Source organism: Littorina saxatilis, linkage group LG5 (genome assembly GCF_037325665.1).
Source record: "Littorina saxatilis isolate snail1 linkage group LG5, US_GU_Lsax_2.0, whole genome shotgun sequence".
Classification (NCBI taxonomy): domain Eukaryota; kingdom Metazoa; phylum Mollusca; class Gastropoda; order Littorinimorpha; family Littorinidae; genus Littorina; species Littorina saxatilis.
In genome coordinates, this window is record NC_090249.1 from 38943002 (window position 1) to 38969613 (window position 26612).

The following is a 26612-nucleotide window of genomic DNA, read 5'->3' on the forward strand; positions in this document are numbered from 1 at the left end:
AAGATCTAAACTTTGCATGACTGATTGAGAGAGAGAGAGAGAGAGAGAGAGAGAGAGAGAGAATGTGAGCGCACAAGAGAGAAGAGAAAGAGAATGCAAACTACTGAAGGTAAAACAAACAAGCAAACAAATAACAGAACTATGTTTCATGTACACTACTATGGGTGATTTTATTTTCAATCAGCACATCATAGAGCTGAAAAGAATACAATGTACAGTACACAAGCTGGAATATTCCGGGGCATAGTCAAAACATTCCAATCCCCTCCCTCCGCTCGATAAACAGAAACAAGTCGCGTAAGGCGAAAATACAACATTTAGTCAAGTAGCTGTCGAACTCACAGAATGAAACTGAACGCAATGCAACGCAGCAAGACCGTATACTCGTAGCATCGTCAGTCCACCGCTCATGGCAAAGGCAGTGAAATTGACAAGAAGAGCGGGGTAGTAGTTGCGCTGAGAAGGATAGCACGCTTTTCTGTACCTCTCTTCGTTTTAACTTTCTGAGCGTGTTTTCAATCCAAACATATCATATCTATATGTTTTTGGAATCAGGAACCGACAAGGAATAAGATGAAAGTGTTTTTAAATTGATTTCGAAAATTTAATTTTGATGATAATTTTTATATTTTTAATTTTCAGAGCTTGTTTTTAATCCAAATATAACATATATATATATGTTTTTGGAATCAGAAAATGACGAAGAATAAGATGAAATTGTTTTTGGATCGTTTAATAAAAAAATAATTTTAATTACAAGTTTCCGATTTTTAATGACCAAACTCACTCATTCGTTTTTAAGCCACCAAGCTGAAATGCAATACCAAACCCCGGGCTTCGTCGAAGATTGCTTTGCCAAAATTTCAATCAATTTGATTGAAAAATGAGGGTGTGACAGTGCCGCCTCAACTTTTACAAAAAGCCGGCTATGACGTCATCAAAGGTATTTATCGAAAAAATGAAAAAAACGTCCGGGGATATCATACCCAGGAACTCTCATGTCAAATTTCATAAAGATCGGCCCAGTAGTTTAGTCTGAATCGCTCTACACACACACAGACAGACAGACACACACATACACCACGACCCTCGTCTCGATTCCCCCCTCTTATGTTCAAACATTTAGTCAAAACTTGACTAAATGTAACAAAATGAAAAAGTCTAACCCTTTCTGTAATGCCCAACTAAGAAAACTAGGTCTGTTTCTGAATCAATGTGTGCACTGTTCAATGTCTGTCGCATGCAGATGCATACTTCTCCATTCTCTTCAGGTTACACACAAAGAATACCTGCCATGAAAGGACACCTAATGGACCAGCCAAAAGAATGTGTCCCTTCACTGCAGGTGTCCTTTCCTGACAGGGACACTGACAAGATAATTTCAGACAATGTTTAGTGTGCACAAAAAAGTATCCAATGGGGTGTGAAAAATAGGTGGGTCAGATAGGTTCAACTTGAGATTTGTTTCCGATTTCAACCAATCTGAACCAGTGCTTGTATCTCACCCAGTTGACCACTTTCTCATGCAGTCTTCTCTATTTCAAAGTGTCTTTTGATCAGGTGGATTTTTTTCTTTACCATTAAACATGTGCTTTACATGCAAAAGTTGGCACTGATGTTTAAACTGATACCATCGTTTGAATAACAGTTGCACAAACAAACAGAAATACATGTTTGTTTGTTTGTTTATTTGTTGCTTAACGTCCAGCCGACTACGCAGAGCCATATCAGGACGAGGAAGGGGGGGATGAAGGGGGCCACTTGTCAAGCGATTCCTGTTTACAAATGCACTAACCCATTACTTGTGTCCCAGCAGGCTTTAGTAAAACTAAATTAATACCTACTGGAAGATTACCAGTTTTCAGTATGTTAAAATAGGCTTAACCTATCTACTGCTGGACTTACATCAGAACACTAACAGATTAAACTATACATGAATCGCGAGACAAGCGGCAAGAGAAGAGATTTTTGGAAAAAATACAGGTGAATGAGCAAGAAGGCAGAAAAAAGAATTTGTTTGTTTGTTTGTTTATTTGTTGCTTAACGTCCAGCCGACTACGCAGAGCCATATCAGGACGAGGAAGGGGGGGATGAAGGGGGCCACTTGTCAAGCGATTCCTGTTTACAAATGCACTAACCCATTACTTGTGTCCCAGCAGGCTTTAGTAAAACTAAATTAATACCTACTGGAAGATTACCAGTTTCCAGTATGTTAAAATAGGCTTAACCTATCTACTGCTGGACTTACATCAGAACACTAACAGATTAAACTATACATGAATCGCGAGACAAGCGGCAAGAGAAGAGATTTTTGGAAAAAATACAGGTGAATGAGCAAGAAGGCAGAAAAAAGAAAAGAATTCATGAAGAAAAAGAGAGCATGACAGGAAAGAGGAACCAAAAATCTACCTAACAGCAAACTAGAAAGCTCCTGCGGTTCCAAAAACAGGAGGGGCCTTTAATTTCATAACCGCAGTGCCCCACTGCGGGAAAAAAGAAAAGAATTCATGAAGAAAAAGAGAGCATGACAGGAAAGAGGAACCAAAAATCTACCTAACAGCAAACTAGAAAGCTCCTGCGGTTCCAAAAACAGGAGGGGCCTTTAATTTCATAACCGCAGTGCCCCACTGCGGGAAGAAATACATGTATTACAAAAGAACCCTAATACATATAATGCTAGGGTGATACAAACAGGAACACTGTGACAGTTTGAAATATTCCAAAGTTTATTTTTAACTAATTTTAGAGGTGTTCTGGAGAGAAATAAATTGTGGCAACAAGCAATAGAATGCTACGATTTACTGATTGATCAATTAATCTCTACTAAAAGAAGTTTGAAACGAAACGACTGTAAATTTGTTTTCTTCCAAAATAGAGACAGCAAATGTTCTGACAACTGAATGTTTTCTGTCATTCTTTTTCTGATGATTACGCTGAAAATGATCTGAAGTGAAACAGACAGTGATCATGACTTGTCGAAACACAACCACGTATACAAACTACCCTAAAAAATTATTCATATTAAATTTCTGTTCTTGAACAGTGTCACAACAGAATAAGAATAGATTTATTTTTCAGGGAAAAAAATGTTGGAAGAGTTGTATTCCTTGACTTGAAAGCATCCCAGTGAATAATAAAGTCTGGTGTGTATGACGTCTCACTTCCAAGGAATACAACTCATCCACAGCATGTAAAAACCGTGACAGAGATATAGATAAACATCCTCTAATCTTAGACATACCAGCTACTAATAGAATACAAATGTCTATCATTTGGATGCGTTTAGATTTAAGAGTGTAGTCAATTATGAAACCATCCAATCATGCTTCTTCTGCGTTCGTTTGTTTGTTTTGTTTGTTTATTTGTTGCTTAACGTCCAGCCGACTACGCAGAGCCATATCAGGACGAGGAAGGGGGGGATGAAGGGGGCCACTTGTCAAGCGATTCCTGTTTACAAATGCACTAACCCATTACTTGTGTCCCAGCAGGCTTTAGTAAAACTAAATTAATACCTACTGGAAGATTACCAGTTTCCAGTATGTTAAAATAGGCTTAACCTATCTACTGCTGGACTTACATCAGAACACTAACAGATTAAACTATACATGAATCGCGAGACAAGCGGCAAGAGAAGAGATTTTTTGAAAAAATACAGGTGAATGAGCAAGAAGGCAGAAAAAAGAAAAGAATTCATGAAGAAAAAGAGAGCATGACAGGAAAGAGGAACCAAAAATCTACCTAACAGCAAACTAGAAAGCTCCTGCGGTTCCAAAAACAGGAGGGGCCTTTAATTTCATAACCGCAGTGTCCCACTGCGGGATTCTGCGTTCGTGGGCTGAAACTCCCACGTACACTCGTGTTTTTTGCACGAGTGGAATTTTACATGACCGTTTTTTACCCCGCCATTTAGGCAGCCATACGCCGTTTTCGGAGGAAGCATGCTGGGTATTTTCGTGTTTCTATAACCCACCGAACTCTGACAATCCAATCATACAACAATGGTTGTATATGTCCTATTGTTTGGGTGGGTGAACATGGAATCCATTCCTTCATCAAGGAGAATATTGTTATCAGCCATATGGCTGTATACTTCATATTGTTTGGGTGAGTAATCATGGAATTTCTTCATCATCGAGAACTAATATTTGTATCAGCCATATATGTTTGCATGCACAATATAGAACTGAGCTGAAGCACTCATTCACCTCAACCTTTTTTTCACTAGGCCCCACCCCCCTTCCTTTGCATGTTGAATACTCAGACCAGACCCAACTATGCCTGGTTTTGAGATAGTTTTAATTCTTAGTGTTAAACGTTTCCGGCTTATCTGTATAAACCAGATGATAGATCCCTCTAGGCTTCTCAAGCAACATATGTCCTTTGGCTAAATAAGTTTGGTTCCCTACAATGCAGAGCCTGGCAATTTCCAATAAATTATTCTTTTTAAAATTCTTACCACAAAAGCTTATACTTTGTGAAAGCTGGACGCCGGTCAAGCTTTCTCAAATTAATAGTAGAGCTAATTAATCTTCAAAAACATAATTTCATGCTAATGAGGCATTTTCTTACCAGTAGATTTTGATTTGACAACCAATAATGTGAATCATCGATCATGCATGATACGTTCTGAGAAAGGTTGTAATATCTATAGGACATCATGTATCTATCTTCCATCATTTGTTGCTGTTGTTTGTTTTGTATTGAAGAGCCTATCATACAGTTCAGTACTGTGGAAGGGATGTGTAATGTCAGTCTTCATCACAATGTAAAAAACAGAAAGAAATCTACACTTGCAAGATGCCTACTATAATACAACATGTGAGGGAAGAAAAAAATCAAACATTTCATAATTCAAAAGTGTTCAAAACATCGGTTCTGACTATACAACTGGTTATATACATAGTGAAGATTATACACAATACGTAACACCTGATTTAGCACAAATGTGACATTCATAAAAACAGGCTGACAAAACATAGGAAAACAACAAACTGCACACAAGGTTCTCTCAGATTCATCTAGAAAAAGGAACATTATTATTTGCACAGGATTACTATCACATCACAAGTGATTTTTTTCTTTTGCTTCTCCTTCTGGGACGGGAAATGTACCAAGAACAATGGACAAACTAGTAATCACAGTATATGTAAAACAATATGCATTTTGCAATCAACAGACAATTCCTGCACTTTAAAAGTGCTCTGCACACCTGCCGTTCTCAATCTCCACGACGTTCCTACTATTCAAACATGTCTAAGCACATAAAACGCATTTTGAAACAACATAGGGAACAGAAACACTAACATATCTCTAACATTAGCAGTAAACTAGTACATGTATACATGGACTCTTCTATATCACATATGGTTTTATGACAGACGACTGCATGGTGCTAGTATGCTAGTACATTCTATACTCGATCATGCACCTATACAATCATCAAGGTTTTCATTCTTTTATCATACACCAAAAACAAATATGTACACCTGATCACCCAAAAAATCTCAAGATGAAAATGCTGTCTGCTTTATGTGTCATTGACTATGGTAGACAGCCAGATACATTCAACTCAAACACACACACACGGGCGGGGATGTAGCTCAGTCGTAGCGCGCTGAATTTGTATCCAGTTGGCCGCTGTCAGCGTGAGTTCGTCCCCACGTTCGGCGAGAGATTTATTTCTCAGAGTCAACTTTGTGTGCAGACTCTCCTCGGTGTCCGAACACCCCCGTGTGTACACGCAAGCACAAGACCAAGTGCGCACGAAAAAGATCCTGTAATCCATGTCAGAGTTCGGTGGGTTATAGAAACACGAAAATACCCAGCATGCTTCCTCCGAAAGCGGCGTATGGCTGCCTAAATGGCGGGGTAAAAACGGTCATACACGTAAAAGCCGTGGGAGTTTCAGCCCATGAACGAACAAACAAACAAACACACACACACACACACACATACACATTCTTTCAAAAGATTCTCAATCATACTGAAATGTTAAATATTGTTCTTTAGGATCTTTACATATCACTGAAATCTTATTTTAGTCTAAGAAGCAATATTTGTGTCTGCTTTTTTCTCCATATGAATTCAGATTCATTTAATTTTGGACTTGCTGCTTTTTAAAACATGAACAGTGCGCGCTGTCCATGCATGTAGTGATAGATATTAATTCTTCCTTAAACTCATGAGCACGAAGGTAATGTAACTGACTTGGGGTATATTATCACAAACAATGTTTTCAATCCTTATTAACAGCTTAAGTGGGAAACCAATTTTACTGCGCTTATATCTGTTCACAAAACACATACACTTCAATCACCACTGGCACAAGAAAGCTCAGCTCTTCTATCACATACACACAGCATGCTCAACTCAATCACCGCCATACACCGGACATGATTTCAATGTGAAGTTGTTCATGAGCATGGGCATTTTTGCAGTAAAAGTGAATCGGCATAAAAATAAATAATTGAGGGACAAATTAGTTACAAAGAGTTATAAATAAAACGGAACTCATGGAGGGAAAAGGTGGGAAGGGGGGGAAGATTTCTAGTAAGTGCTTAAGGATATCAATTTATACAAAAAATGACAGGAATCTAGAACTGCTACTGAAAAAATAACGGTCTGTAACAACAACAAAACGCAGAAGTACACAAAATGCATTTTGATTTAAAGTTTTATGCATTCAGTTTTGGTCAGTCAAAATGATTATGATCGATACATAATGACAAAAGTTCTCTGCGTTGCTTTTTACAGCTCTTAACAACAACACAGGCGGGAAAATGGACAAACTGGAGAGATGGAGCTCCAACAGGTTGCAACATTTCAGAAGATTTCATTTTCCTTTTCAGGAAATAATACACAGTAATATAATGAAATGAAACATAGTTTTGTCAGGATGCAGAGATTTCATTCTCACATAGCAAATGTAACTGAGTGCTCAAAGCACAAGAATCGCATTTGGAGGCAATGCCAGTCAAACAGGATTGAGATTTTAAAGCTAAATTAATTGCCCTATAAAAACTGCCAGGGGTACGCAAAAGTTCCCAAGAGCATACCAGGAGACCACAGCAGCCAGACCCCGTCACAAACAATTGTCAGGTGTCTAACTGGCGACTGATGTACAAGAAACATCGAGCTACTGTAAATAGCTTACACGCAAGCCGTCAAGGCCGGCAGACAACTCTGCGTCACCCTGTCACACAATGTGAGGCTGTGTCAAATACATCATAACATCCCCGTTTTGCAACCACCTGCTCTTGTATTCAAACTTGATGAACAAAACCAAATTCTCTGTCAATCTGTTTCTCAGATAATGTAAATGTGCTGACATTGCAGAGCTAACCCCAAAGTTAAATTCTCAAATCTCAAACTTCATTCTCACCATAGTTTGACGTACATTGTGAAAACTATTTTTTTTAGGCTGAACAACTCAACTGAATATGTTATAAAAAAAACTTCAGGTGTACAAACTAGTCAGAATTGATAGATTTTGAATTCATCAAAATCATTCCATTAAAAGTAAAATCTCTTCTGTGATTTATTTTAATTCAAAACTCCCACTGCCCACAAAGTTACCAAATCCAAATGTTCATACATGTATTTCTCTCATAACAAAACCTAAACAATTACACCTTATTAATTCCCATCCGAGATCTGACAGTGACAAACTCGGATGATTATATGTGTGACCCTCCACCACGGAATGAGTCGCTTGTCACAAATGCATGATTTTTTTTATTTCTACATTTTCTAAAGAATTTGTTTTATGCTCTACCCAGTGGTGAAAATCGTTTTACAAAAGAGCAAAAACTGTTTGAGTTGTAAACCTGTGAATAAAGTAACCCTCAAAACGACGGTTCTGAGAAAAACAGCCCCAAACAATTTTGACCTTAGCAACCAGATCATCTTTCTTTCTTTCTTTATTTGGTGTTTAACGTTGTTTTCAACCACGAAGGTTATATCGCGACGGGGAAAGGGGGGAGATGGGATAGAGCCACTTGTCAATTGTTTCTTGTTCACAAAAGCACTAATAAAAAATTTGCTCCAGGGGCTTGCAACGTAGTACAATGTATTACCTTACTGGGAGAATGCAAGTTTCCAGTACAAAGGACTTAACATTTCTTACATACTGCTTGACTAAAATCTTTACAAAAATTGACAATATTCTATACAAGAAACACTTAACAAGGGTAAAAAGAGAAACAGAATCCGTTAGTCGCCTCTTACGACATGCTGGGGAGCATTGGGTAAATTCTTCCCCCTAACCCGCGGGGGATACCAGATCATCGCTCAAGTATTTTCGGTCTAACCACTAGAAACTACACAGTTTGAAAGTCGGAACAAAGACCTTACCATTCATGTGTGTATCGACGGGTCCATTTGAAGATTTACAGGGCGACCGTTGAGTGAAAGTAGTTTTTTTCGGGGTGCTTAAATCTCTCAAAAACATGGGAAGGGTGTTTCAAAAGCGTTTTATGCAACTTTTAAGGCATTTTCAGCTTATCAGGTGAAAGATGTGGGTAGAAAAGACACTGAAGAATAACATTGAAGCAAAATCTCAAAATAGATACCCGACACCCCCTTGACGTATGTTAGGGCTACCCAGAACCGCGCGTGGTGACAAGCGACTCATTTGGTGGTGGAGGGTCACATATATACACATTAACAGTGAAAGCGAAGCTGGAAATAGACACTGCTTCCACGACGGCAGCAGACAGTATCCAGGGGTACCTTGCCGTGGAGTGTAGCTACCACAGCCAAAGTTTATCTTGTGGCTCCCCAGATGATCAGGGCAATAATTGTAACGACCACAAGAAATATCAGTAACAAGATGCACATTTTTCGGCGCGATTTTTGCTGGAAATAAAAAAAACAGCCGCCATGAGTACACAAGCAAGTAAAGGGAAAAACACACTCAGCCTTGGAATTCAACTCCAGTCAGACAGTTTCTAATAATGTGTCATGATATGCAAGAAATATATACGTTGTAATATGGCACCATGACAGTGCATTCAGTTTTACATTCTCTTTTTCTTTCATTTTTTCTTCTGTTATAAATGTGTGTCTCTTCTGAACAGGCATATATGTAAAGGTCAGGATGTATGTGACAAAGGTCATCTTTTTTTTAACAGCTAAATATATGAAGTATAAATGAAGTGTAAAAATCCTGTGTTTTTGTGTGTTTAATTCAAGGAAAGGGGTACAAAACATTGTTTGCCAAAACCAACAAAATACTGAATTAAGACTGTCTGTTGCACTTTTCCAAAAGAAGTTTCCTTTAGATCAAAATTAGAGGGCTACAAGAATTAAACCAATCTGTGACCTTTTGTCAAGGTCAAAGTATCAAGAACAGTTGCTAGGGAAACTGCATAACTATATATATATAAGCCATTACTGCTAAATCATTTTTAAAAACACCCAATAGTTTGACTGAATGATTATCTTATTACATAAAGCACATGTAATGGACAACCAACTCACACCACATTGTGCCAACACAAAACTTGTGAAACAATTCTGAATGACTTTTTTGAGCTTGGTGAACAGAAAAGAAAATTAACCCAAACACTACATTATCCAGAAACATTTGGAAATGGAACATGCTTCAAACAAGAAAAAGAAAGGAGACAAAACTGAAGAAAAAGATCAAATTAAAATAAGGTAAGAGTCACAAAAAGACGACAAAAATCATAAACCTACCCAAACTTAGAAAACGGGTGACACTGTAAGGCATGCAGCTAATTGTTGCTTTGTGAGACTGAAACACCGATGATGATTCCCACAATGGCCAAAACAACAAGCAAAACGATTAAAAGGCAGCACTTCTTTTTCCTGGCTTTGGACTGCAACAGAACGTCACTGACATTACAGGTACTGAATCCTTCTCTTGTTATACCCATCAAGGACCTGTCCAGGCTTTTACGTGGGAGAAGAGTATCCCTCCAATTGAACACATACCAAAATGCAACAGCCTAGCTACTGACTGACTGTGCAGAGTGGGGTTTTTGTTGGCTGAATCAGACCTGTGCACATCTACGGTTTCTCCGTAATTTCTCTGATTTTTATATGCAGAATACGGTGCTACGGATTTTTAATTAAAATTCCGAAATTCCGATGTTTTACTCAACAACAACAAAAATTGTACTTTTTTTCTGTTTTAACACTTTCGCGACGGGAGGTGACTATATTAGTAATAGCGCTGCAACGCCCACGGACGGGAAGTGACTATTTTAGTATTAGACATACAAGGTACACGACTCGTGATTGCTTCCCGGTTTTTGAAGCTTGCAGTAAATTGAGTTGTTTCCCTTGACACACTTGGTGTGCCCTTCCGCCATATGTAAAATTAGCCTGATTTGTGCGGTTTGTTCGAGAAAAAAAATGAATCGAAGGCGAGCCTTGTCACGGGAGGAGATTCTCCGGATGTTGGATCTTGAGGACCCTGTAGATCATGATTCCGACGTTTTGTTTTCGCCTCAAGAAAGCGATAATAGCAGTGATATTGAGGAAGAAACAGCCCTGTTGTTGCTGCTAGTATGAGTCGGCAAACTACACGTGTTAGGGTGGTACTGCATGAATCTTCGAATGTGTAGTTGCAAGGGGGGCGTGGCAGCACTGATAACAATGGATGGCTGGAGCCTAATCCTTTTGGAAATGTTCATAGGTGTACAGTTGGGACTTTGTTGTGAAAATGTGACTTATATTCAATATGGATTACCTAGACATCATTTGGTGAGTGTCACAGTTTTGTTTCATTTGAGTCAGGATGCTGTGAGTGAATGCGGGATTTGCTTGTTTTTTTCTTTGTACTGTCTCCTTATTTCTGTGTAGAATTTTAACAATATTTCAGCTAATTCATAGGTTTTACACCTTGTTTGGTTATAAAATTATTTATAATACTTTCTGTTAAAAAATAACTTTTAAAAAAGCAGTGGAAAAGAAAACACACAAAAAAATGTTAAAAAACACAAATTATCCCCCTTTCACCCCCCTTTGCTAAAACAAATCGCGTGACAAACTTATAAATAGCCCGACTGAACTGGGCATCCATTTTTTAATTAGTACACAAAATTTGGTGGTGATTGGACTTAATTCAAGCTTGCTAGACAGATTTCTTTACAGTTACTGTTTTTTGGGAAGTTTCTTGGTGGCAAGCTTGGGCAGGCGGGACGTAAACGCCGTGGCAGTGCTAGTCACAATAGTGTTAAGATGTTTTGACCAATTCGTTGGCCGTTGCGCTGAAAAGACGTTTACCGATTTACCGGAAGCGTGCGTGTTCTCAGCATTGTTCTTAGACTTAGTTCGTCCAGCGTCTGCGTGGCAACTTGTGATTGAAGTGAAACATGTGTGACAGGGGAGGCTACCGCTCCTTTCACAGCAGACTCTGCACCCGAGTTGTTGGCCTTTAAAGTCAACACCGGTGTATTGTAGAATTCTGTTTGTGATAGGGTCTGGTGGTTTCCGATTGTCTGTATGTTCATGGAAACCTTCGGGTTTGCATAACAGTTTTTATAGGGCTAAGAAATTAGCCCTAACATTTTCAATCCTGTTTGATTGCACTTCGCTTCCCGAGGTGATCGTAGTGTTTCGGCACACGGTTACATCTGGCGCTTGCGAGCAGGGATGGGACTCGGCATGATATGTTCAGGTAATGGCATAATATGACCACTGAACATGTTTGTGCTGTTCCCATTCTGCGAACTTGGGATGGACAGTGGTCCCCCGGTTCGGAACTTCGGGACGAAGTTCATTCAGACGGGGGCGATTGTGACAGGGGAGGCTACCGCTCCTTTCACAGCAGACTCTGCACCCGAGTTGTTGGCCTTTAAAGTCAACACCGGTGTATTGTAGAATTCTGTTTGTGATAGGGTCTGGTGGTTTCCGATTGTCTGTATGTTCATGGAAACCTTCGGGTTTGCATAACAGTTTTTATAGGGCTAAGAAATTAGCCCTAACATTTTCAATCCTGTTTGATTGCACTTCGCTTCCCGAGGTGATCGTAGTGTTTCGGCACACGGTTACACATGGAAAAGAAAAAAAAAAGAGTGCGAGATTCAGATAGTGAAGAGGAGACAACAGCTCTGTCACCATTCCCATTCTACTGCGTCATAGTGTTTCAGTTTGTGTGCTTTGTGAGGAGAATTATGTCTTGAACTGTCATTACAGCTTACTACTGAAACATTTTAAAACAAGAAGAGCAAACGCTCGATCGAGTCACTTTCGCAGTTCTGAATATTATATGAGGCATCAAATGGACAGGAAGAAATTGCTATTCACAACACAATGAGTCACGTTCACATAAAATTTGAGCCCGGTCACTTTTATAGTTTCCGAGAAAAGCCCAACGTTAAGTTGTGTGTTGCCGAACAGAAAAGGCTAGTTATCTCCCTTGTTTTTCTGATAACGTTCGTAAAAGGCTACAGATGTAAATACTTTGATGTAAAGAATAATCCTACAAAGTTTCAATCACATCCGATGAACTTTGTCAAAGATATAAAATGTCTAATTTTTCCTTTGACGCTGACCTGTGACCTTGAAAAAGGTCAAAGGTCAACGAAACCATCGTTAAAGTGTAGAGGTCATTGGAGGTCACGACTAAACAAAATATGAGCCCGATCGCTTTGATAGTTTCCGAGAAAAGTCCAACGTTAAGGTGGTGTCTACGGCCGGCCGGCCGGCCGGACAGACTAACACTGACCGATTACATAGAGTCACTTTTTCTCAAGTGACTCAAAAACTACTGAAATTTGGTTTGTTTACTACTGATGAGCGTTTTGAGTGTGCACAGGTCTGCTGAATTCTACTCCTGAGTAACACTTCTCAATTCAGCAAAAGATTCCCAGTCTCCACTGGAAGCGGCCAGGCGTTTGATGTTGGGTATGTGTCCAAGTAGAAGGATGCTCTTATCACATGTAAAAGCCTAAACAGATCTGTGGTGGTGTACATGATGAATTAAAAGAGAAGTAAGGTACCTTATATTTATTAAGCACACGTGCTTCAACAAAACCATTAACATTCTTTTTTTTTATGAAACTCAAAAACCAAACCAAAACAAAACAAAAAAACACCATCAACAACAAAAACACAGATGCTGAGTGATAAGGAGTGTTAGCCTGGAAGCTTATAAAGTTCTCAAAACGTTTAAAACTGGGAGAAAATCAAGACAGCAATTGGTTCATTCTTAGCTGACCCATTCTTTCTTACAGAACCTGAGTCTTTGTAGCCTTACTTCTAAATCAAAACTTTTCTCCATGTCTCTCGCGTGGTAAAGATCATTATTTTGGTTACTTTCTTGAATGTTTGGGGAGGGGGGAGTTGTCAACATTTTATATTTACAGCTGAAGAAGCTGTTAGTCAATTCAGATGACACAGGCATTAGTAAAACTCGTTTACACCTGATCAAACACAACCACATGCTTTGTTGTAAGCTAAAATGAGTAAGATCTTCTCTCATTTACTACTGTACTGTCGGGACTATAAGGCGCAACTTTTTTCCTCAACTTTTACCCCTGCGTCCTATTGACCGGTATTGCCATATGTATGGCTTATGAACGTTATGAAGAGAACAGATGTACCCACATCGCTATACAAAGAAATAACAGTCCCTCTCTGGTGATATGCATGTGTCAGTCTTATAGTTCAAAACTCAAGTCATTGACCTAGGGTCAAAAGATCAGTGTCTCTAACTAGGGCAGGCCGTTGGTCTGAGCTGAAAAGATGGTCATTGACCTGAGGTCACAAAGCCATACAGCTCTCAGAATGCAGGTTCTTTGATCTCACCGCACATCTGGGAGAAAACGTATTTCCACTCTGTATACTTCTTTTGAATTGCAACCATTACACCGGAAGACCCTATTGTATGGATTTTTATCATTTAAACCACTTTTACAATGAAGCGCTTTGTAGTCCCGAAAATATAGTATTCTGAGCTAACAGAAGGCAAACATAGAGGTATACATACACAAATATTAAAAAATAAAAAATACTGCTCAATTCCCTCATGCAGTCATAGAAAACCATATGTCAGAACGGGAAAAAAAGAGTACTGTAAACCCTTTCCACTAGACACATAAAATGCACATGCCACTCAAACGAGTAAATAGCACACTTACATTTTTAAAAAAGAAGATATTCTGAATAGATCTACATACCTGATAATCTCTTGCTCTGCTCAGCTGAGATGTGCCTTCCTGTACCGACATCTGGGCGTTGTCAATGTTTGCCTCTATACTGTCTGAAACAGCAAGATAGCACAAAATCCTTTAAATAACAATCAATGGCCTCAAAATCATCCAACTTTTATTTAACAATTAAAAGTACAGTATTTGCTCAAACCTGTCGATTGTGTACACAAATTTATGGATACATGCACATTTACCCCCCCCCCCCCCCCCCCCCCCCCCCACCCCTCTTCTTTTCTGACCTTCACTCACTGACACAGTCATCCTCTTTCTCTCTCTCTCTTTCCCACAAACACCTTCCCCACCCCTCTTTTCATGTGTGATTGCAGTAAAGTAAATCAGTTGTAATGAAATCTGTGAAACTTGAAGAGTCTCAGTCACAGTTTACTGGGATGTTTACCATCAGAACTGTTTTTCTACAAATCAGTCTCAAAATCCAAATAACATTTTACTGACCTATTTTTAACACACGTCTATGCAATGGCCAATGGCCTAAATGTAAATTCAAAATATTTATTCTGTCTGTGTCTTTCGTTCCGTCTGTATGTCTATTGGTCAGTCCGCCTTACCTAACTGTTCTCCTTGTTCATGGACCAGCATTCCAAGGTCTTTGAATATTGTGTTCACATCTAGGATGTCACCCTGTGGATGGTCACAATACAGACATGTTAAAATCACAACAACAGCAAAAATCAAAAACAGACAGGCCTTATCTACTACTCAGAAAAAAAGTACTTTGTGGGCAGGAATGGCAGTGTTGTCAACGAAGGTCAAACGAGCTTACTTTCATTTCGATATGTAATTAATTTTCAGCGTTGAATGCTGCTATGATTGTATACAGTGGAACCCCCCCTCCTTAGAGTTAGACCACAAACAATCTGAGGAAAACAGGTCTAAACACGTACTTGCATTCCTACAACTGTCACATATAAAATTCTAAAACCAAACAGAAGATTGACAGCACATGCAAATAAGCACAGAAACAAACAATACTAAATACATTTAGCAACCTGTCAACAACTATATACATGATGTTAAACCTTTTATTACCAGGATTTGATAAAGTGAAATCTGACCATACTGGAAACAACATTTTCTGGCTGACAATCCTCCTGCCAGTTTATGGCTTGTAAACAAGTTGTCCTTCTCAAATGCAAAATAAACTACCATACTATACTGTTCAAAAAAAGAAACGCATAGTTGCTACTTGCCAAATTTGTTTTATTTTTGGAAAAAATTAACAGAAAATCCAATATTTAGATTATTTGTTTGAAATTTGGTATGGACACAGTTGAATGCACACACAGTTCATTTGCATCTTCAAATCAATCAGTCAATCAATACGATTGGGTGCCGAGGCTGTCAAGTCAGTAGGGGGTGTGACTGCCTTGAGCAGCAACAACTGCCCGGCACCTTCTGGGCATGGACTGGATCAGATGCCGGATATCTTGCTGTGGGATGGTGTCCCACTCCTCCTGAAGTGCCTGCAATAGATCGCGGTGATTTGCCGGCGCTTCTTCTCGCCTGCGCACACGTCTGTCCAATTCATCCCAGAGGTGTTCTATCGGGTTCATGTCTGGCGACATGGATGGCCAGGGAAGCACCTGGACATGGTGGTCGGTGAGGAACTGGGTGGTGAGTCGTGCTGTGTGCGGGCGAGCGTTGTCCTGCTGGAATATGGCATCCTGGTCAGCCAGAAGAGGAAGGGCGTGTGGGCGCAGAATTTCCTCCACGTATCGCTGGGCAGTTATGCGCCCTTGGACGTGCACCAGGGTGCTCCTTCCAGCGGTATTGATCGCCCCCCACACCATGACGCCTCCACCACCATGAACGGGTGCCTCATCCACACAGTTGGGCGCGTAACGTTCGTTTACTCTCCGGTAGACCCTCCTCCGACCATCATGTCGCTGGAGCAGGAAGTAGGACTCGTCGCTGAACCACACGTGTCTCCAGTGATTCCGGACGGTCCAGCGAAGGTGCTGGTTGCCCCACTGCACTCGGTTCTGGCGATGGCGGCGGGTGAGGACAGCTCCTCTGTGAGGTCTGCGAGCTCTCAAACCAGCTTCATGCAGGCGGTTCCGCACGGTCTGGTCCGATAATCGGTGTGGCCCGGGGAGAGCCTGGACAGAAGATGAGGCCGACAGGAAACGATTCCGGAGGTGGCGGAGCCGTATGAAGCGGTCGTGAGCAGCAGTTGTCGCCCTTGGTCTTCCCGCTCGTGGCAAGTCAGCAACGGAGCCAGTGGCTTGAAACCTGACCCACAGTCTACTGATGGTGCTCTGGGACACGTGGAAGTGCCTGGCGATTGCACTTTGACTTTGGCCTGCTTGTAAACGACCCAATGCAATTTGGCGGTCTTCTCTGCTCAATCGGGCCATCTTTCGTCGCTGAATTGTCGTCTGATTTCTTTGTGGCGAACAATCAGCTTTTATGGGTTTTGGAAGACATGGTGAGAGCTCAATATTCCCCGAGTTTCACGAGATTACACTGAAGCATGACGAGTGGTCATGCCAAATGAGCAATTTTGACATTGTAGCCACTGATAACGCATGCGTCACGTGCAGAGCTCACTTGTGGCAATGGACGAAAGGTCGACGACCAGATAAACATTTTCTGCAGTTTGGTGGATATCCTTGTAGCCATATAACTAAATTAACCAAATATTACAAGCTATGCGTTTCTTTTTTTGAATAGTATACATATTTTCGCTCAATTTGACTGACCACTTTCTATGAAAGCCTGGGTTCTTTACAGTGGGTATGTAAAATAGTTAGTGCAATCGCTGCACCATCCTGCGTTATACAGCAGCAGAATTTCCTCTGCAGAGAGCAATCAAATCCTACCTCCAGTTTTCTGATGGCATCTTCACGCTCTCGCAACAGCTCCAGGTCCACATCCTGCTCCATTTGAAGCACCTCACGCGTCTGAGAATATCTGAAAACAAAAAGTCAAATTGGTCACTTCAAGGAAAAATGCACCACAAAGCAGTCATCATTCTTGTTATAACTTAGGCAACATTCTGTGCAACTTTAACTGATTTTTTGTTCTAGCTGCAAAAACAGAAATATACACGGGAATTTAAAAAGATAACGCAAATCAAATGAAAGAAAGGTTCTCACTTTCTTTCTTTCTTTATTTGGTGTTTAACGTCGTTTTCAACCGTTCAAGGTTATATCGCGACGGAGGGAAGGGGGGAGATGGGATAGACCCACTTGTCAATTGTTTCTTGTTCTGGGAGAATGCAAGTTTCCAGTACAAAGGACTTAACATTTCTTACATACTGCTTGACTAACATCTTTACAAACATTGACTATATTCCATACAAGAAACACTTAACAAGGGTAAAAGGAGAAACAAAATCCGTTAGTCGCCTCTTACGACATGCTGGGGAGCATCGGGTAAATTCTTTCTCGTCCCAACCAATATGGGACTCCCTAACCCGCGGGGGGCAGGTTCTCACTAAAAAGTCAAAGGAAAACATGCAGTGCTGATAATTTGTAAGAAGTGGGACCAGTGTCAATTTTTATGCACAGACTCCCTGTAAATATTTCTCCCTGTAAATATTTGGCTGAGTTGCTTTACCAAGACAAATAAGAAAAGCTTCTCCTACCCCCATCCCTTTCCAACCATCCCCACCAGGACAATAGGCACTTCATTATTTTGTCCCCTCATGAGAAACCAAGAAGAGAATTTTTTCAGAATCAGTCTTAGTTTCATAGCTTTGGTAATGAGTAAAAGTCAAATCAAAAGGTTTGAGGAAATAAAAGAAAGAAAGCAAGGAAATGGTTAAGTCAGCAAATAAAAGGAGAACAGCATGTAACAGCAACCACATTGGTCATATTTGGCTTTGACTTTGGACGCCTTGTTTAAAAAGTTAGAGGGCCTGAAAGAAAGTCTAAAAACGCATATTCTGAAAAGAAAAGAAAGAACTGACTGAAATGAACAAACACTAAATGAACTATTAGTTCAAAAATAAGTGAAGAAACAGCATCTCTTGATCAGAACTTGTGAAATTTGACCACAAGTACCGGTAAGGATCTGTCTGGAAAGACCTACGGAAGAAGAGTAGCTATAGACACTAGAAAAGTTTTTGTTCAATGTGCTGTTTTGAAGAAGCTTTTTAACTCAGGCCATGTTGAGGTCGAAAAAATCGGTTCCTTATCTCATTATTATTTATTTTTCAGTTTCAACTGCTGGCCTGCAATGACCCCTGATAATCCTTGCTTTGCCAGTGGCAAAACACACGTGGTTAGCGATAACTGCAGGCCACCGATCCCTGCAGCAGCAAATAGTAAACTCCGACGTGGATATTATTGGGCAAAAAAAGTGCTTGACATGGAGCGCACACTACATAAAATACACATCAGACTCAGGACTCATTTTTCACCATGGCTTTTAATTTCAACTGATTGTTTTTAAAGGTTGCAACTCTTCCATAACCTAAACAAGGGCAAAGCCCATACGACTCACATGCTTGACCTTGACCTTTACATGACCTTGACCTTCAGCTAAACCTAGCAATGACATCATACACTAAGAACTGCTTTACACATTTTTCCTACCAAAATACATGTGACCTTGACCCAAGGTCAAGGTCATCCAAGGTCATGCAACACAAAGCTGTTAATTCAAGACATAGGAAGTACAATGGTGCTTATTGGCTCTTTCTACCATGAGATATGGTCACTTTTAGTGGTTCACTACCTTATTTTGGTCACATTTCATAAGGGTCAAAGTGACCTTGACCTTGATCATATGTGACCAAATGTGTCTCATGATGAAAGCATAACATGTGCCCCACATAATTTTTAAGTTTGAAACAGTTATCTTCCATAGTTCAGGGTCAAGGTCACTTCAAAATATGTATACAATCCAACTTTGAAGAGCTCCTGTGACCATGACCTTGAAGCAAGGTAAACCAAACTGGTATCAAAAGATGGGGCTTACTTTGCCCTATATATCATATATAGGTGAGGTATTAAATCTCAAAAACTTCAGAGAAAATGGGAAAAATGTGAAAAATAGCTGTTTTTTAGACAACATTTATGGCCCCTGCGACCTTGACCTTGAAGCAAGGTCAAGATGCTATGTATGTTTTTTGGGGCCTTGTCATCATACACCATCTTGCCAAATTTGGTACTGATAGACTGAATAGTGTCCAAGAAATATCCAACGTTAAAGTTTTCCGGACGGACGGACGGACGACTCGGGTGAGTACATAGACTCACTTTTGCTTCGCATGTGAGTCAAAAAGGATTACGAGACAGAGTAATAACTAGTATTTACCCGCATCGTCTAAAACCAACACACAGAGGAGAACAAGAAGAACAAGTCGCGTAAGGCGAAATTACTACATTTAGTCAAGCTGTGGAACTCACAGAATGAAACTGAACGCACTGCATTTTTTCACAATGACCGTAGTCCGCCGCTCGTGCAAAATGCAGTGAAACTGATGAGCCTGTTTAGCGCGGTAGTGGTTTTGCTGTGCTGCATAGCACGCTTTTCTGTATCTCTCTTCGTTTTAATTTTCTGAGCATGTTTTTAATCCAAACATATCATATCTATATGTTTTTGGAATCGGGAACCGGCAAGGAATAAGATGAAATTGTTTTTAAATCGATTTCGGACATTTTATTTTGATCATAATTTTTATATTTTTAATTTTCAGAGCTTGATTTTAATCCGAATATAACATATTTATATGTTTGTGGGATCAGAAAATGATGAAGAATAAGATGAACGTAAATTTGGATCGTTTTATAAAAACAAAATTGTAATTACAATTTTCAGATTTTTAATGACCAAAGTCATTAATTAATTTTTAAGCCACCAAGCTGAAATGCAATACCAAAGTCCGGCCTTTGTCAAAGATTGCTTTACAAAAATTTCAATCAATTTGATTAAAAAAAAATGAGGGTCCGCCTCAACTTTTACAAAAAGCCGGATATGACATCATCAAAGACATTTATCCAAAAAATGAAAAAAACGTCTGGGGATTTCATACCCAGGAACTCTCATGTAAAATTTCATAAAGATCGGTCCAGTAGTTTACTCTGAATCGCTCTACACACACACACACACACACACACACACACACACACACACACACACACACACACACACACACACACCACGACCCTCGTCTCGATTCCCCCTCTATGTTAAAACATTTAGTCAAAACTTGACTAAATGTAAAAAGAAGAACAAGAAGCAAGAGAATGTGAAGATGTATCAATACACACCCAACAGAAATGTAAAAGCATTTACTCACTAATTCAGCATCTAACACAATTTTGCCCACCACCAGATACATTCACAGTTTTCTTTCAGCTTGGAAATTGTTTCCGTTCAGCTTGGGAATTGATGCCACAACAAACAAAACCTTTCTCGTGCCCAAGACCCAGCACGGCTATGTGTTTAAAAAATAAACTGTGACTTTTATAAACAAAACATAACCAAACATTTTATGTGCAACCAGGAATCCCCTAGCTGAAGGGAAACCCCCAACCTTCGCTATCTACTGTTTCAGTCGTGATTGCAAAGCCCACCTCTTTTCTCACTTACCCTGGCGTAACAATTGCCACTCTGAAAGAATAAACGATTTCCTACAATTTGAAAATGCTATTTGATAATTCAACTCATATTTCAAGAGTATGCAACTGGAAAGAAGATGAAACAACAGAAAGTCCATGAAAGGGGCTTTGACAAACTGAAAAAGTGCTGTGCAAAAACTGAATAAGAAAAGGAAACAAGACTGCATCTTTCAATTTTCCCTCTAAAGTGTCTACTACTTTTGAAAACATTGATGGTATTCCATAACTAATAGCAGCTAATGCCTAACCGTGGTAAAGAGTGAACATAACATTGTACAGTATGTCGGGTAGACTACCTACATGCAAATCTTTTAGTGGCACTGCCTTGAAAAGAAGAAAAATGTCAACAAACTTAAAAGACAGGATAAAGGCACCAGCTATAACAGAGGTAAATGTAGGGTTTTATTTTTTTATAAAAACACACAAAAAAACAGAAGAAAAAAAAGCTTTTGAGAGCGATTTTGTTTTGCACTTCACAACAGACGTTTCCCTGCACATTGTGACATAACCAGTCAACTCACCCTGGTGTGGCCATCATATCATCCTGGGCTTCATATGTATCCTGGAAGGGGGACTGAAGAAGAAATAGCATGTCAGGTTACACAGCAAACCACTGCAGAAGCAGCAAAAAAGTGGTCAACTGAACAACCCCACTTCGCGGAAAAAGCTTGCCAGTTCCAAACCTCGTACAAAAAAGATCAAATCTACTCTCCCACCAAGTAAAAAATCCTGTGGTTGATGTAGTTTAGTGTTGTTTTGTTTATTTAAACTGGGAACATACTTAGCACAAAATAATTATACAAAGAGTGCAGACTCCCAGTACTCTTCGCATTAAGAAACTGTCAGCACTAAAACAGATGAAATGTCATCTCTCATTCTTCCAAACATTAAACAAACTTAGCTCCTCAAAAATGAACACAATGACTGCTTGATTTGGGTTTAAGGTGCCTTGACTTGCTCAAATGTTCAAACTTCAGATAACAATTAAAACTACATTACAGATCTATATCAGCAAAGTCAAGCCATTCAGCAGAGTCTCAGAGATAAAATGGTTACCTGGTTTATTCCAGAATGTGCTCTTGCCCTCTGCAAACTGGTGCGCATTTTCTGCACAGCCTCACGCTGAATTGTCTGGAAGTTCTTCAGAAGACCGCTGAACTCATCTGTGAACCTCTCTTTCTGCATCTTAAATTGTCGCTGAAAATGAAACGCTACCAGTTGTGAAAAGATTATCTGTGTAAAAAAACAACAACGTTAAGGACGCACGTATCTTCCACTTTTAACATGCACTCTCAGGGTTTCATTTACTAGTGCGCCCTGCGCCATTGGCGCATTAAATCTGAAAATGTCCCATCACAATTTCCTTCAGTGCGTCAAAGGGCGCATTGAGATAACGTACCACTGCGCCACCAAATGTACACTTTACATCGGATTACACACACACACACACACACACACACACTTACACAAACACACACACATACATAAATAACACTATATAGCGGCTAATTCTCAGATGGCACAATATTGCACCATTTTGCATCTTTGGTCAAAACGCGTACAGGCCTCTTTGGCGCTTACGGTAATTCTTGCCTTCGACCATGTCCCATCGGAATTTGGTTGAGGGGGACAAATGTCCCATTGCCCTTTTCTCCCAGGTTAAACCCTGCACTCTTACAATCCCATTCTTCTCCCTGTGCAAGGATAAAACCAAAAAAATCTATAAATTCCAATATGCCCATTCTCTCTCATGCGCTGTCACATGTATATATCTATAAAGACTGCTCCTTGATACTGTTCTTCGCCATGCAAGACAGTCATTTTGAGAATGTACATTCACTCACCTGTTCTGATGCTGAGGTTGGCATACGCAGGTGGGCGAAATCCTTGAGGTACTCGCTGGTTTCTTTGTGCAGTTGATTTGTGTAGTGAATCGTCTGCTCCCTGCCACACACAGTGAAGAATAATAAGCCAATGCATTCTTGTCCAACCCAGACTTAAACTGAGGACATACTAATATTTAATAAGCAACAGTTTTGGGGGATGTAATTTGAATCATTCTGGGAGGCAAAAGTTCTGTTTGTGATGAGTCATGACAAGAGACGAGATAAGACAATCAAAACTAGCCATACGTACACTACAACTATGGAATTCTTTCACCATGAGGAGAAAAACCAAGCACAAGAATGACAACAACCACACTGCAAAAACTTACGCTCTGTTTCGTATGTCTTCCGTATCTTGTGGCGTGCCAATCTGACCGACAAGTCTTTGCACTAGGGCAACTGAAACATAGAAGAGACTACATGTGAACTAACTGTGGACAACAAAAACCCTATGTGTTTCAGTAATTACAGTCTCAGCAACTCACCAACTGCCACAATGAAACACAAGCACATACTTGCTTGAAGAATTTGCAAGGAACATCCTCACATGTGTAAGAAATCTGAACTGAATGTTCTTCACATGCACAAATTATTATGGGCAATCTTTCAAAAACGGGCCTTGCATTATGGCAATGCGAGAGGGTGAGACAGACAGAGACGAAGAAGAAAAAGAAGAAGAAGAAGAAGAAAAGAGAGAGAGAGAGAGAGAGAGAGAGAGAGAGAGAGAGAGAGAGAGAGAGAGAGAGATCAAAATCACAAGGTGTTTGTTTACAAACCATTTTGTGTAATCTTCTGGATATTCTGGCTGATCTTTTGCGAGAGTTTCCCAAACTCGGATCCACCACCATCTGAAATAGATAAGTTAATTGAAAATGAAATCGAAAGCACCTGAACACACAACAAGCAGAACTGTGTATTGTTTACGGAATTCCTTCTCTACATGAAGGGAGTCTTCAATACAAAAAGGGGAAGAACAGATAACAATTAATGAATTATTGTCAAAAGAGAAGTATATTAGTTATAGTAGACCTATAAAAAGTTGTCTTCACGTCAGGTTTTATGTGCTCCCGGTTTGGTTAAAATTGAATAATTTAAATATATATTTGATCTGAGGTATGAAAATGATTCTTACAAAACATTACACTGCCATTCCTAACAGACTTCTTTATCCTTTGACACGGGACTCTCGCCATCACCAGATCAAAGAAACACAGCTAATTGAGCTAATTTTATTTTCTGATCTTTACATCATTTTATTGCACTTCAAGTTCAAAGACAGATAGGTCAAGGTACCAGTGAATGTTATGTTTTGGTTATAATTAAACATCCTAATATCTACCCTGTCTTGTGGGTTTTTTCATGTGGTCTTTTGTTTGTTTTTTAATTCTTTATCTGAAAGTGAAATGAAAATTGAAATAAAAATGTAAGAACCTGACCAAAACAATTCCACGTTCATAATATTTAATAACACTCAAACAACATTCAGTGAATCACCTTTAGCACCCTGGTTGCCTTGGTAGGAATCAAATCCATCAAAGGATCCTCTGCCGTAAGAAGCCATGACTCTTTCAGGAATGGATCACAACAGGATAGCTGGTAAGTGAGCGCCCCCTCGTAAAGTTGTTACTGATGTATTGAAATGTGCCTTTGTTCAAAGCATGACTGGATGGAGTTATCTGGAGAAGACATCAACATAATAAAATGTATTATTAAATCCATAACAAATTAAGAAAATAAAATTCAGTTTGACACTAAAATTGAGTTAAAACTGCTGTATATTAAAATGAGACCTTCATTCAACTCTAGAAGCATTCACTAATAAGTAATATTGATAACACAGTCTGACGTGAAAGATATAATGTTGCTATCCTCTTCAGAAAAACAATAGTTTCAGTGCATCTGAAAAAGCGAACGCCCTTAAAAACAATTAGTGAATTAGATAAATATGATTTTCTTTAATGTAAAGGGCAGAGGTGGCACAGAAATTAAGCTTTGTTCTTTTGGAAAGCTTTTCTGTATTTATTTTCAAGGTTTTTGATTGAAACAAAATTAGAAAAAAGGGGTGTTTTTCTCTCCCTAAAACGTAATATTTGCATGATTTATGGCATATGGGTCAGAATTTATTTTTTATTCAATAAAAAAAAAGGGGGGTTTTGGGTAAAGAAACATTTTATTGTTGTTGTAAACATTCATCTTCAACAACAATAAAGATCTACTTTTTAAGTACATTCTATTTCACTCCAAACAGGCCCTACTATGCAATAACAGAGCATGTTTTTCATATATAATTTTGTTCCCTGGGCAGATATCGATCATCAGCACATTATTTTGGAAATAACAGCAGGTTTTTGTACTTTGACAAAATTTCTAAAATTATTCCACGGTAATTCAAAGAAAGTCTCTCTCTTATTTCAGTGTTTTCACAGAAGAAAGTCAGTGTGAGTATTTTATTCTAAAGTATGCTCAATTGTTTTAAAAACAAAACAAAAAACTTTGCTGGTTACAATTTACACTTACAAGTCATGCCATCAATTACATTTTTAAAATGCACTGTGGCAAGCACGCTGAGACAAAACTGCCACATGTATGCACTTTCCTTATCCAGGAACCATTTTCTTCAACCTCCTATTCCCAAGTTCCAACAGTGCACAATTTCATTCTTTCAATCTCAAGTCTCGTTGATTGAGTTGTATTGGCCCTATGATTAAACAACATCTTGAAAAGCTAGCAGATCTGAACATATGTATACACTAATACAAATATGTATGATCCACAAATGGATAACAAGAAGAGGAAGCGGAAAACCCACTTTCACTGTCAACAACTGCCTTCCTAGACATTTCCTTGTTGTGTTTTGTCGTCAACAGAAAGATAGGTTTTCATACAATGCATTGAGTTTGATTTCTAAGATTGATAAATGGGCAGTCTTCTTACACGCATGGAATTAACTGAACAGTGTTTTGTTTTTCCTGTTTGCTGTGTCGGTTCGTCACACAAGTGTAAGTGTCATGCGACTCTGATCATCAATAAGTCGGTATGTGTTAGCGAAACGTGGGCTGTCAATACTGCCAACACAAAGAAAAAAACCGTACACATGACAGAATTTTAGTTATAAATACAAACAAGCTTAAGCTGATACTGAAACATTTGTCGACTGGGAAAATTCAGCAATAATCCTAGAAAAATCGATGAGATACACACCTCTTCTTCCAACTACCAGCCATTACTCGTGACGTCATGCAAGGGGCGTTACTCACAATACAAAAACAAGCATTAATTTTGATACAACATTTATCTCCCTTGTGTTGCAGACATAACTCCCCCCTCCGCCTTCAACACACACATGTCAAAGCACAGGCGAAGGTATCGTCCACTGGACTACTACTATCACAGAAAGACTACAAGGTACGTCACTCACCTTCGAGTCTTCTGTGTTCTTGGAGTCGCTTCCTGGGGAAAAATATTGTTCAAGACGGTTTGCCTCTTCCTACAGTCTGTGTAAGGTCAAATAAATACAGTTGAATGATTGTTTGAACTATATGCACCTTTAGTTTTCAGCTTCCGTTCGCTGCAGGTTGTTTTTAACCATCATTTGGACGAATCTTCGTTTGCGAGCCGCTAACATCCACTTGGCGTCAAATCATGCATCCGCACCGAATATGCATACCAGCGCTCATTGGTTAATAACAGGATATTCGATGATTATTTTCCCGTGGGTAGCTTCCCTTTTTTGCATAATATTTACATAATTATGTTTTAGACCAATGAGCGCTGGTATGCATATTCGGTGCGGATGCATGATTTGACGCCAAGTGGATGTTAGCGGCTCGCAAACGAAGATTCGTCCAAATGATGGTTAAAAACAACCTGCAGCGAACGGAAGCTGAAAACTAAAGGTGCATATAGTTAAAACAATCATTCAACTGTATTCATTTGACCTTACACAGACTGTA

The 26612-nt window shown here is 39.4% G+C and overlaps 1 protein-coding gene across 3 annotated transcripts; it reads right to left on the reverse strand.

Annotated features, from left to right (window-relative positions):
* Positions 1-144: 144 nt before the first annotated feature.
* LOC138967084 (syntaxin-7-like) lies at positions 145-25907 on the reverse strand. Of its 3 annotated transcripts, XM_070339564.1 has the most exons (13): positions 25861-25907; positions 24154-24335; positions 23436-23507; positions 22989-23058; positions 22618-22717; positions 21830-21970; positions 21295-21347; positions 20745-20765; positions 17024-17114; positions 14750-14822; positions 14151-14233; positions 9700-9842; positions 145-8856 (listed from the first exon to the last, which is right to left on the reverse strand). In XM_070339564.1, the coding sequence occupies exons 2-12, from the start codon at positions 24218-24220 to the stop codon at positions 9738-9740; spliced, it is 876 nt and encodes a 291-aa protein (XP_070195665.1). In that variant the 5' UTR covers positions 24221-24335; positions 25861-25907; the 3' UTR covers positions 145-8856; positions 9700-9737. The 3 variants fall into 3 exon arrangements, with proteins under 3 accessions (XP_070195665.1, XP_070195667.1, XP_070195666.1); XM_070339566.1 differs by lacking the exon at positions 20745-20765; XM_070339565.1 differs by lacking the exon at positions 9700-9842.
* Between the last annotated feature and the right edge of the window lie 705 nt (positions 25908-26612).

Coding starts and splice junctions, on each gene's coding strand:
- LOC138967084 (XM_070339564.1), bottom strand. CDS start 24,220: ATGGCTTCTTACGGCAGAGGATCCTTTGATGGATTTGATTCCTACCAA. Junction 22,718..22,988: donor GAAGACATACGAAACAGAGC/GTAAGTTTTTGC, acceptor TGTGTGTGGCAG/GGAGCAGACGATTCACTACA. Junction 14,823..17,023: donor ATGCCATCAGAAAACTGGAG/GTAGGATTTGAT, acceptor GACCATCCACAG/GGTGACATCCTAGATGTGAA.